Source organism: Ornithorhynchus anatinus, chromosome 4 (genome assembly GCF_004115215.2).
Source record: "Ornithorhynchus anatinus isolate Pmale09 chromosome 4, mOrnAna1.pri.v4, whole genome shotgun sequence".
Classification (NCBI taxonomy): domain Eukaryota; kingdom Metazoa; phylum Chordata; class Mammalia; order Monotremata; family Ornithorhynchidae; genus Ornithorhynchus; species Ornithorhynchus anatinus.
This window is the reverse complement of record NC_041731.1, coordinates 14720309-14732845: the sequence shown is the minus strand read 5'-3', so window position 1 is coordinate 14732845 and position 12537 is coordinate 14720309. Positions and strand designations below refer to the sequence as shown.

Genomic DNA, 12537 nt, shown 5'->3' with positions numbered 1-12537 from the left:
GGCCGTGCTCATTACAGAAATGAGCATCCAGGGATCAGGATACTGAGCGGCAGGCTTGAATCAGAGACGGTCAGGCCTTGGTATAGTTCTCTCAATCATCAATCGATGGTAGTTATTGAGTCCTCAGTGTGTGCAGAGACTTAGACCAAGCCCCTGGGAAGGGGTTCAGAATGATTAGCGCAGGAAGGATCTATCTGGGAAGGCAGTCAGTGAGAGAGCAAGGGCTGGGTATGTGTCGGTCCTTTCAGCCACTCACCCTTCGCAGGGACAGGCTCTCGCTGTCAGTGGCACCACCTTAGAAAATGGAGGACAGATGCCTAGATGTATATAAGGTGTCTGCCGTCTTATTCCTGGGTCCAGAAGGATAGTCGTTGTGGTATTGGTTAAGCTCTTACTGTGTGCTAATCACTAAGATAGAGTTAAGATAGCCAGGTTGGACACAGTCCCAATCCCACATGAAGTGCTCCCCATTCTACAGATCAGGAAATTGAGGCACAGAGAAGTTAGTTGACTTGCCTCAGGTCACACAGGAGGCAAGAGTCAGAGCGGGGATTAGAACCCAGGTCCTCTGACTCCAAGGCCCTTGCTCTTTCCACTAGGCCACTGCTTCTGCTGCTGATCCCGGGGATCATATGTAATATGGGTCATATAAAATAGAGGACGAAATATATTTCATGTGGCGCGTACACGCAAACATCACGGGGATATATATTTGGATAACGGTCATAGACCGAGGAAGAAGATTTTCTGGATTGGTACAGACAATGGACTATGTCAAAATGGACTCTGTGGCCTTGGCTTGTGATATGTCTTATGTGATAAAACAACAACTTGGAAGAAATACTTTGTCAGAGTCGAATGACATAGTTTAATTATTAGCATTTTGTTCCCTGAACTTGGAATGCTGAAACACTGCCCGAATGCAGGGATGCTTCCCAGGAATAGTAGTGTGCTTGACTACTAGTTTGTTGGTTAAACAACAAATGGGGATATTATTTTGAAGTTTGCTCGAAGAGAAGTATCATCTGTCTCCTGCAGGGTGTTATGAATGCCGGTCAGATTCTAAAAAAGTTCCTTCTTGGTTTGGTTTTCCTTCCATAATATAAGGAACTACTCCCATTCTTGTGATACCGGCACTAGGGATGCCTTGCATTTGGGTAAAAATGAACTGAAACCAAAAAGTTTTAGCCTATGAATCCAGATAAGGAGGAGGGAGGTGAAATAAGAAGGTGCACAGCAGGACAGTGTGTTTGATATCATCTCTATTTTGACATGTACTGTGGAGGTATATCATAAAGGAAATAGATTTTACTTCCTCCTTTTGAGATGGTTAATCTAAGGAGTTGGGAAACTGGTTTGTAAATGAAAGCTGGCCTGAACTTCCACACTTCTGTGAAACAAGTTCTCCTACCCGCTTCCCGCTTCCAACCTTTCAGTCAACCTAGTGCCTGCTTTATACCCTCTGACCAGATTCTGCTCAGATGGTTTCTGCTCCCTCCTCCGGGTCCGAAACACCAACGGGGCCATCGTTGCGTGAAGGACAGCTTTGAAACTAGCGGGAGGAGCCGAACGATAAGTGCTCATTGTGATCGGAGTAATCGTAAGAGAAGGAGGGGAGGAGGAGGAAGAAGAGGAGGAGGGCAATCATGGGAGTATCCAGAGCGTATTTCTAAAGCACCTGTCAGTCATCATTCACTTCATCCAAGCCCCACCCCGGTGATTTAGGTCATTATTGTGATCTGTTCTCAGGATGAGGAAGCTGAGGCAAAGCGGGTAAGCGAGTTGCACAAAACCATTCCACAAGTCAGCGGCATAACTACAAATGGATCTCAAGAGTCAGTTCCTCATCCTGGCTTGGGCTCAGATACCCCCTCCCCCTGCACCCCACTGTCTCGTGTTGTATTTCCACATAGGGAGAGTGAAACAATAACATTTCCAAGGGACTGGGTTTAGGAAACGTTATTTGTGAAAGAACTGTAGGCGTGGAGCGGTCTCTTCAGTCACAACGATGACTGCCAATCTCCTTCCAGCTGATGGGTCAATCAGTCGATCAAACCGTGGTATGGTTTACCGTGTGCAGAATACTGTACTGTTTGGAAGAGTATCCTTGCCCACGAGGAGCACGTGCGCTATTTTTTGAAGTATTTGTTAAGCGCTTACTATGTGCCGGGCATTGTATTAAGTTACAGGGTGATCAGGTTGGGCGCAGTGCATGTCCCACGTGGGAATCGGAGTCTTGATCCCCATTTGACAGATGAGGTGACTGAGGCAAAGAGGAGTGAGGCGACTAGCCCAAGGTCACAGCACAGGCAGGCGGCAGAGCCGGGATTAGAACCCAGGTCCTCCTGACTCCCAGGCCCGTGCTCCGGCCCCCGGGCCACGCCGCCGCTCTTTCTCCAGGTAACGAATGCTTTTTTCAGTGATGCTCTTGTGGTGTTCTGGCAGACCGCAGTGGCAGCACCCCTCAGGTCAGTATGCAACCGGACCCCCAGATGGGAGTCGCTTTCGCCTCGGGGTTGATCTCGAATAGGCAATTCCCGGCGGCATCTATCGTGTTCCATTTTCGAGACACAGGAAGTCGGTGGGCCGCGAGCCGGTCAGACCACAGGCTTGTCTGACTGTTGGCTGTTTAAACCCGCAGGTGAGAAATGCCTGTCAGATATCCCGTACGATGCCAGTGCAAATTATGAGAAGGAGAACGAAATCATGCAGACCCACGTGATGGACCAAGCCATCAACAATGCCATCAGCTACCTGGGGGCCGAGTCCCTGCGCCCCCTCGTCCAGACCCCCCCGGGCGGCTCGGACGTGGTGCCCGTCATCGGCCCCATGTACCAGCTCCACAAGCCCCACGGGGACGGGCACGGCCGAGCCAACCATACAGCTCAGGACAGCGCTGTGGAAAACTTATTGCTCCTTTCCAAGGCCAAATCCATCTCGTCCGAGAGAGACGCCTCTCCGAGCAACAGCTGCCACGACTCCACGGACACGGAGAGTAATAACGAGGAGCGCGGCGGTCTCATTTACCTGACGAACCACATAGCGCCCCACGCCCGAAATGGCCTGTCCATCAAAGAAGAGCACAGACCCTATGAGGTCCTGAGGGCAGCAACTGACAATTCCCACGATGCTTTCAAAGTGATCAGCAGCAGCGGAGAGCAAGTCAAGGTGTACAAGTGTGAACACTGCCGGGTCCTCTTCCTTGATCACGTGATGTATACCATCCACATGGGTTGCCACGGCTTCCGTGATCCTTTCGAGTGCAACATGTGTGGCTACCATAGTCAGGACAGGTATGAATTCTCCTCCCACATAACACGGGGGGAGCATCGTTTCCACATGAGTTAAAACTCCCTTCTGCGCTGATGTAGCCTGTCTCTGCTCTGCTCCTGGAGTAGCATGACCCACACGCACGCACGCACACACACGCACACACACGCGCACACACACACAAGCACGCACGCACGCACACACAGAAGAAAAAAGCACAAATCTCAAACAAACTTTCAAAGCATCGGAACAGATGCCTTTTATCCTCCTTCCAGCAGCATGTATCGGACGGTAGCATCGTCGCAACTCACTTTCGTTCTGTTTGTTTGAGGGTGGGGAGGGGGAGGGTTGTTTTGTTTTTTAAGGGAGCGTTGGGAATTTTATCGTTAGTTGCAGAATTAAATTTTGGAGTACAAAAATCTTTAGTAACGTTAACTAGGAGCTTTTGTAGTCAGCTAGCCGAGACCCCCTCCTTTTCACCTGGGTTTCCTCCCTAGAATTGCCTGAGTTCGGGCAGTACTCAGACGCTAACATGGCTTTCAGGTGGAAAGCAGCAGACTGGAACTGCGTAATATGAGCGTGCTAGGACTAGGATTCCCCTACCGGAAGATAACCTCCCCTTGTCGGACCAGAAGAGATGAATGAACTAGGGTAGAGTTCCAGGTGAGATAGGAAAGGAAAGAGGTGGCAGGATGGGCGTATCAGCAGCAGCAGCATAACAGAGTTTGGAAGAGTTGGGACTCCTCGGACCAAAGCCTGGACTTCCAGGCTGAAATTTGAAAATATTTCTTTTTAAAAAATAAGAAAGCCCCCCTTTTCAGTCATTTTTCGTGTAAGAAATCAGCTTAGAAGAGGAAGTATTGTGCGAAAGGGCTAATCTACATACAAGGGAAATGATTTTCATTCTCTATTGATATCTCCGGGGTCCGCACACAGGTCTGAATAGACACAGAGCTCATGATCGGCACTGATATCCTCCAAACTGTCCTCCAAGCACCCTCCGGGGTCAGGAATGCATTTTCCATCCATTTATGAAACGTTTCCCTGCTGCAAAAATATTTTCAAGCCTAATTTATCTTCCAGTTTGAAACACTGGGCCCTGAGATGGTCTTCAAGTCTGGCGATCCCATTAAGAGCCTCTCGAAACATTTCTCTCCTGTCGGGACGAAATTCCCCGTTGGTTTCTCAGTCGGTCAATCAATCAATCAGTGGTATTTAATGAGCGCTTACCGTGGGCAGAGCACTGTACTAAGTGCTTGGGAGAGTACAGTACTATAGAGTTGGTAGACGCGATACCTATCCTGAAGGGGCTGACGGTCTAGTGGAGACCTCATCTCGTGCTTAGGCCATCCTGGGCCTAAGTCCCGTCATTCTTCGCCGCCACAGCCTCCTTACTCATTTGCAAAAGTTTTAAACCCACACAGAGGAATGCCCCGGGAAAATGTCCTAAGATTTTGACCTCATTCCTTTTCATTCCAGTTTCCAAATATGGGAAATGAAAATTCAGGCTGTGAGAGCTGACGGGTGCCCGGCGGTAGTGATAACACTCTGGGATCGACCGTCAATGTCAAACCCCAGCCATTCCATCCATTTTAGAATCCATCCGGTATACCTCTTCCAAATAAACTTGTAACTCTCAACATCTTTCCCAGTACATGATGCCTATTTTCATGTACCTATTTTACCTGTGAATGGTTTGTTCGTGCCTTTGTTACTCTCCCCACTGTACTCAGTTGTCTTCATACTGAGCATCAGAAGTCACGGTGTCATTTACCACCCTTTTTGACATCCGCTGCACTATGGTTTGACTAAGCACATTTGACTTACACATACACTTGGCAGCTCTCAAGACAGATTTCAGTGACCCAGGTGAGAAAGGACACAGAATTGGGAATATATGTCCCACCATTCCTAATCAAAATTCTTCATTTGGGGGACTATTTCAAGAATGGGAAGGAGGCCCCAAAGCTTTCCTAAACTAGGAAATGCCAGTTGGGTCAATCAAGCCATCAGTCTATCAGTGGTATTTATTGAGCGCTTACTGTGTGCAGAACACTGTACTAAACACTTGGGAGAGTTCAGTACATTCGAGGTGGTAGAGACAATATCTGCCCTCAAGGAAACCCTAAAGATTCAGTCAGCTAAATGATAGGTACCTCTTCAAAAATCCCGAGATCTTCCTCAAAGCACATTGAGGTGTATATAATCCTGGGCTCTCTGCCTTTCTAGTAGTTGAGAGGAAATGTGACATTTAGAGTTTCTTTTCTGTCCTCAGAACATGTTCAGAACATACATTTGCGCCTAAATGAATATGAAAACAGTAACCAAGAAGTTTTTCGTTCACTTGTAATTTTTACATTTTCAAGACGTTTTGACATTTGAGTCCTGAAACTCAAAAGAACTGTATAATTTGGCTTGTTCCATAATGCTTAGAGTTAAGGGGAGTGAAATAAAACAGCCACGTGGCCTCTCATTGCTGCCTGAAATCTCTTTCTTCTGTTTGACTCACTGGAAACATTAAGTCGTTCTATTTCTGGATGCAGGAAGAAACACGCAATAAGAATCTGTGATCTCAACAAAATGACTTCAAATTGGTACCCGGGGTCCAGCCCAAGTGCCATCCTGAGCACTGGCAAACCACCTGTTTTATTATCCACCCTTCCTCGGGTGGTCCAGTGATCCCATCTTCCCATCGATGGTGTTTATCCGCCCGCCCCCACCAGATCAAGAACTGTAAATAGCCTCCACTGGAAAAGTGCTTTTCTGGAACGCTTCCCTTTCGTATCGATATAAACTTTGATTTAGACACTTTTAGCTATGGCTTTATAGTGTAACCCCATTTCCCCGCCCCACCCCCCACCCCTGGCCGTGAGAATGATGGATTTAAAGAAAGATTTGAAAAGAACGACCTGCAGTTAAATTACATCAGAAACTGGGCCCCACCCTGTAACAGATATGTGTGTGCGTGAAAACGTTTCTTCTGGGGGTGTCAGTAGATTCGTGCGTGTTGCATGGTCACTGTGCCCTTCTATTAGGGGTGCTTGGGGGCTGTACCCAGGTCTTCTTGACCTCTGTGTCCGGAAGGACGCGTGTCACCATGTATGCTTCTGGACTAAGGGCTCTCGGTGCACGTGTAGCATTTAGCTCCGAATATTTAGGGCTAAACACGTTCAGGGGACGGGTGAGGGGTTAAGGGTGAAGGGTTCATTGACACGCCAGTGCCCGGCAAGTTGTCTCCTGCCTTCCAACCACTATTCCTTTCATTGTTGAAAATAGTCATCGAAAGATGGGGACTCCAATTAGAAAGACGTGTGGTGCGCCGGAAGCGATTTCCACTACCATCTCCGTCCACTACTGAGGCTCCTGCCTTGATCATTTCTGAACACCAGCAAACCCGTCAAACACCAAGGCTCCCCGTTCCCAAACCTTGATCGGCCTTAATCTGAAACTCCGCTGATTAGAACGTGACGTTGGAGCCGGGGTGAGGGCGCTGGAGGGGAGGGATGAGGCTAGGTCCGGATGACAGTATTATAGTGGAATGAAAGAGAGGTGAAATGATCGACTTTAGTGAGCAGCCCTCAGAACAAGACAGGCGCCTTCCTTCACCTACAAGTTTCAGCTCAACGAGGAAAGGGCTAACTTGGAAATTAGACTATAAAAATATTATTTTGTGCAAAAGGAGATGATATACTTTTTATATTTTATTTTATATGAATAAAGATTAGGAAAGTGTTAATATGTAGACACCATCGAGGAAAAACGATATGCTACTCATTTAAAGGAATAGTCACTGTGAACCTGTTACCAGATATGAATATGCAATGTTGTTATCAGATACTTTCTAACATGCCTTTTATACCGGTTTGTGTGGTGATTGTAGCAGTCTGATTTGTTTATATCAATACAACTTTAGGTCTAGGGATAACTTTCTGACAAAAACATGTATAGGATTGTAATGGTGAAAATCAAGATGTGTTTCCAAACTGCCTCAAAGGGATTCTGTTAACTTATTTCTGTTGAGCTGTAACAAGTTGGAGACAGAGCTGTGCAAATGCAAGAACAGATTGCTGTTTTGTACCCATTTTGAAATGCTTCTTCTGTAGTGAAAACAAATAAATGAAAAGAATAGACCTCCAGCCTGTTAGATGAACGCCCTGACTTGTGTGCCGTCTGAAGGAAAGAGCACCCGTAGTTGTGCTGCGTCTGAATGTCAGCGAGGGGATCGTCTTGCCTTCGCTTCCTCCAGATTTAGGTATCGGAGGGACGTATTACCAGGCAGTCTCTGTCAGAGAGGTCAGAAATCTCCCTGGGGCTTCCGGCTGTTCATTAAATGCAGTACAATGATCGAGATACTGATTAGCCGGCTCGAAAGCAGAGGCAGTCAGGCCTGGGTGGTTCAATTAATCAATCAGTCAATGCAGAGCACTGTACTGAGCACTAGGGAAAGTACAGTGCAGTAGAGTTAGTAGACATAATCCCTAGTAATTACAGTCTAAAGGTGAGTGTTTTTGTCCTTTCTTTGGTTTTCCCAACTGATAATAATAGTTATTGTATTTGATAAGCACTTACTATGTGCCAGGCACTGCACTAAGCGCTGGGGCCAATACAAACAAATCGGGTTGGGCACGATCCCTGCCCAACATGGGGCTCACAGTCTCGATCCCCATGTTACAGATCAAGTAACTGAGGCACAGAGCAACGAAGCTTCCTGCCCAAGGCCACACAGCAGACAAGATTAGAACCCGTGACCTTCTGACTCCCAGGCACGGGCTCTATCCACTACACCATGCAGCTTCCCACTCTGCCCTTTCCCCCCTGCAAACCTGTGTCTCCATATCTTCCCGATGGCCCCTGCTTCATTCCTGTATTTTCAGACATGCTTTATCCCCCTGCTTCCTCACTGTCCCTATTGGACTAGTGCAAGTCTGACACAGCTAGCAGGCTGGTGTGCTCCTCTCTTACAATCCCTTGCCACTCCAGTTTCCCAATGAAGCGGGGGCAGAAGCAAGAGGGGAAAACGGATCCATCCCTGTCCCTCTTGCGCTGGTTTTGATCCCGCTGGCGCTTGGCTGTGGGATGTTGGAGGGGAGGGAGGGGAAGAAAAGTTATTAAAAAAAAAAGGCTGGTGAAGGCGGCTTAGCGCAGTGCAACAGTGGGTGTCTCCTCAAAATAATATCGGAATCTCTCAAGCACTTACTATGTGCCAGGCACTATACTAAGCCCTGGCATGGATACAAGCAAATCGGGTTGGACACAGTCCCTGTCCCACGTGAGGTTCACAGTTTCAATCCCCATTTCACAGACGAGGCAGCTAAGGCCCAGCGAAGTGAAGTGACTCACCCCAGGCCACAGAGCAGACACGTGGCAGAGCTGGGATTAGAACCCATGACCTTCTGACTCCAGGGCCCTATCTACTGTGTCATGCTGCTTCCCTGCCTCAGAGCTAGAGACACGAGTTTGAAAGGGTGGAGCGATGGAGGACACACCGGTGACCGATGATATGCACTAGCTTTAGAGCAGCAGCAGTAGCTTAGCAACAAAAAGATCAAAACCTTCCGCCAGGAGCTAGCTCGTCCATCGATAACATCGGCTCACCACCTCCTTAGGTTCCTTAGGTTCCTTAGTTCCTTAGACCGAGCCCTAAGTTCATCCATTCATTCATTTAATAGCATTTATTGAGCGCTTACTATGTGCAGAGCACTGTACTAAGCGCTTGGAATGTACAAATCGGTAACAGAGACGGTCCCTGCCCTTTGACGGGCTTACAGTCCAATCGGGGGAGACGGACAGACAAAATAGCAATGAATAGAATCACGGGGATGAACATTTCATTAAAACAATAGCAAATAAATAGAATCAAGGTGAGGTACGTCTCATTAACAAAATAAATAGGATAATGAAAATATATAAGTTCATTTCTGGAGGTCACACAGAGAAGTCTCCCTGACATAGGTGGGGTGTTTGAGCTTTGATGGGATGGTGTGTGATACTTGGACCTTGATGAGACCAAAAGCAAGTACTCATACTCTCCCAAGCTCTTAGCATAGTGCTCTGCCCCCAGTAAGCACTCAATAAATACGATCAACGGGTTACCCAACAAGTTCCTCGAATGATCTCTGCATCAGTCCCATACCATCTTCCTTCTTCCGTTTGCCCATCTGCCTCTCTGGGGCTACCAAAAGTACCACAGCAAACTCCTCCTGGTAGTTCGCCCAGACTCTGCCACTCAGCATCCTACCAACTTGCTTATTTCTTGCCTGACTATATCAGTCGGGGAAAACCAAGACTCACTAGAGCAGAAGTCCTGGTTTAGCTTCTCCTTCCAAACCTTAGAGGGCTTCCTCTGGTCACGCTGTTTCCTAGTCAGTGGCATCTTCTTGAGATCAAGTGGGGAGTTTCCTACAGGGTCAGACCTGACCTTACCCAGAATTTTGCATTTACTCATTTGAAAAGTTCCCTCAAGTGGTTTGGGGGTTGGTGGTGTTCTTGTCAGGGTTCAGAGAGAGATGCCCATCACCTAAAACCATCTTTCAATGGGCCTTCATTTCCTCTGGTGGGTGAAGATTGCTGGAGACGACAGGTCTCGTGGCTTAGTGGATAGAGTACGGGCCCGGGAGTCGGAAAGACCTGGGTTCTAATCCCGGATCCCTCACGTCTGCTGTGCGACCTCGAGCGAGTCACTTCACTCCTCTGGGCCTCGGTTCCTTCGTCTGTGGGCATTAAGAGTGTGAGCCCCACGTGGGACAGGGCCTCTGTCCAATCCGATTAACTTGTAGCTACCCAGGTGATTAGAACAGTGCTTGGCACATAGTAAGTGCTTAACAAGTACCATCATCACTACCGCCATTTTAAATCACATTCACTCTGGGCCCAAAGACCCCCGTGAGTCTTTCCCTTCCCCGGGTCAGAGGCCCCGATGGTTTTACCCAGGCCGTAGAACCCTCACCTCAGGTCCCGTGTCCCGAGTGTTAGACCGAGGTATTTATTTCCACCCCTGGAGTAGCCAATGACTGGCGTGCCATCTGGGGGGCACCGGTATGCAGCTGGGTGCCGGGGAAGTGTCGGCACAATTAAGCCCTAGCTCTCCCTGTATCCCCAACCTCCATTTCTGCTCAAGCCAGCCTTTACACGACCATCTGTGAGGCTCTCATCTCAAAAAACTACAGCTCTCTCCTTTCTGGAACTCTCTACTTGGCCTGCCAGGATCACCCACCTGACAAGCTGGTTGTGGGCAGGGATCGTGATGACCAACTCTGATATATTGTACTCTCCCAAGTGTTTCGTACAGTGCTCTGAACACACTAAGCGCTCAAGAATATAATGATAATCGTGGTATTTAAGCGTTTACTTATGTGCCAGGCACTGTTCTAAGCGCTGGGGTGGATACAAGCAAATCAGGTTAGACACGGTCCCTGTGTCCATGGGGCTAACGGTCAATTCCCATTTTACAGATGACGAAACTGAGGCACAGAGAAGTGAATTGACTTGCCCAAGTTTACCGAGCAGATAAGCGGCAGAGCCGGGATTAGAACCCAGGGTTTTCTGACTCCAAGGCCCATTCTCTATCCACTGGGTTGGCCGAGATAACCGTGTCATCCTGCGGTGCAGAAGAGGGAGACGATGCTACAGACCTTCTGGTTGCCGGACTTTCCCCGGTGGACGGGCCACATACGGAGAAGGCAGCCGGGCTCATCTGGTGGGCCGGCAGTCATCAAGCTGAGATTACCCAGATGATAGGTAGCGGTGAAAACAGGTGTTAGGGTGAAGAGTGCATTCTGCAATAAGGCCCCGACGCCCCTCCAGCGATCGAACATCCAATTGATCTACCACGGTGCTTGGTACAGTGTTTGGAGCACAGTAAGAGCTTCACAGATACCAGGTTGGCTTTAGAGAAGGGAAGCTAACAGGCTGAGTAGTAGTGGAGCCAGGATAAGAGAAGGGAAGAGAACTGATTGAGTGCCTTAAAGCTAAATACCTTCTTGGGCATTTTCTGACAGCTGGAATTCGTGGATGGGTGGGATCTCATCTAATTCATTATTCATCCATTATTCGGATTTCCGGTTTGTGTTTTGAAGATCATACCTCAGAAGTCCAAACAGATAATGATCCAGTGTGTCAACAGGAGAGAAGCCTGCTGAAAGTCACCATATTGTCAGAGATAAAGCAATAACTGATCCTCACACCTCCAAGTCATAAGGGACTCTCCTTCAGTAATAATGATTATGGTACTCGTTAAGCACTTACCATGTTCTAAACACTGTTCTAAGCACTGGGGTAGAGACGAGATAAAGCGGGTTGGACAGAGTCCCCGTCCCCCAGGGGGCTCACAGTCTCAATCCCCATTTTACAGATAAGGTAACTGAGGCACTGAGAAGTTAAGCGACTTGTCTGAGGTCACACAGCAGGTGTGGGGTGGAGCCGGGATTAGAACCCAGGACCTCTGACTCCCAGGCCCATGCTCTTTCTACTGTCAGAGAGTCCAGGAGGAGAGAGCCAGGGTTAGGAATGGGAAAGGAAGAGAGACTGGTAGCCATTCACGCATGGCATTGGGAGGTATTGGAAGGTGACGAAACCAGTCCAATTAGGCATGAGGCAAGAATAAAAACCCAAATGGTCCAAAAGGAAATTTCATCAGACGCTAAAAGTAGCCAAAGGAAAAATGATGGGGAAATCACTGGTCTTGTCTATAGAACTGTCCATTTGGAAGGACAGCCACCTCGCACCGCATTGACCATTCGGTTTGTTTCCGGTAAATGCATGGGAGAAAGGCACAGGGACAAGAAAAATGGGAAAAAAAAAAAAGAATCCTGGAGAGAAACAGGAACAACCTCTGCTCCACCAAATGCTACTTGAGAAAATGCGTTTTTTTCCTCTGACTGCTATTGAAAAATATCGCTGCTGAGCTATCAGTTGTTTATCTAGTGCGCTTCAAAATTCAAAAGCCCGCGCACGCCGTATAGAGCGACACACGTATTCCTCGCACAAAAAGTTTCGACCCCGTGGCGCTCTGCGGCCCAGGGCAGACATCGATTCGCAGTTTTATCTGCCAGCACCATCCGCGTTAAACATCTGAAGGAGGAGGGGGCCACGGGGGCATCTAAACCCTCCCCTTCCTGTCCTCCAGGAGTCAAGACTATGTTCTGGTGTGTGAGCAGTTTGAAAAAAACATCTACACCTTGCAGCAGGCCGTGGGCCTCAAGCTGGCCGGGGAAGTAAGTTTATCAGCACTCAACAGGCGGTTCGGGATGAAGCCTCACAGATGGTCGG

The 12537-nt window shown here is 48.2% G+C and overlaps 1 protein-coding gene across 16 annotated transcripts in view; it reads left to right on the top strand.

The window, feature by feature from the left end:
• The window catches only part of IKZF1 (IKAROS family zinc finger 1), a 139100-nt gene extending 131694 nt beyond the window's left edge, over positions 1-7406 (top strand). For all 16 annotated transcript variants that reach the window (XM_039911720.1, XM_039911719.1, XM_039911718.1 and 13 more), the window contains one exon: positions 2642-7406. In XM_039911720.1, coding sequence (XP_039767654.1) covers positions 2642-3348 — 707 coding nt within the window. In that variant the 3' untranslated portion in view covers positions 3349-7406. The remainder of the gene's footprint in view (positions 1-2641) is intronic.
• The last annotated feature ends 5131 nt before the right edge of the window (positions 7407-12537 follow it).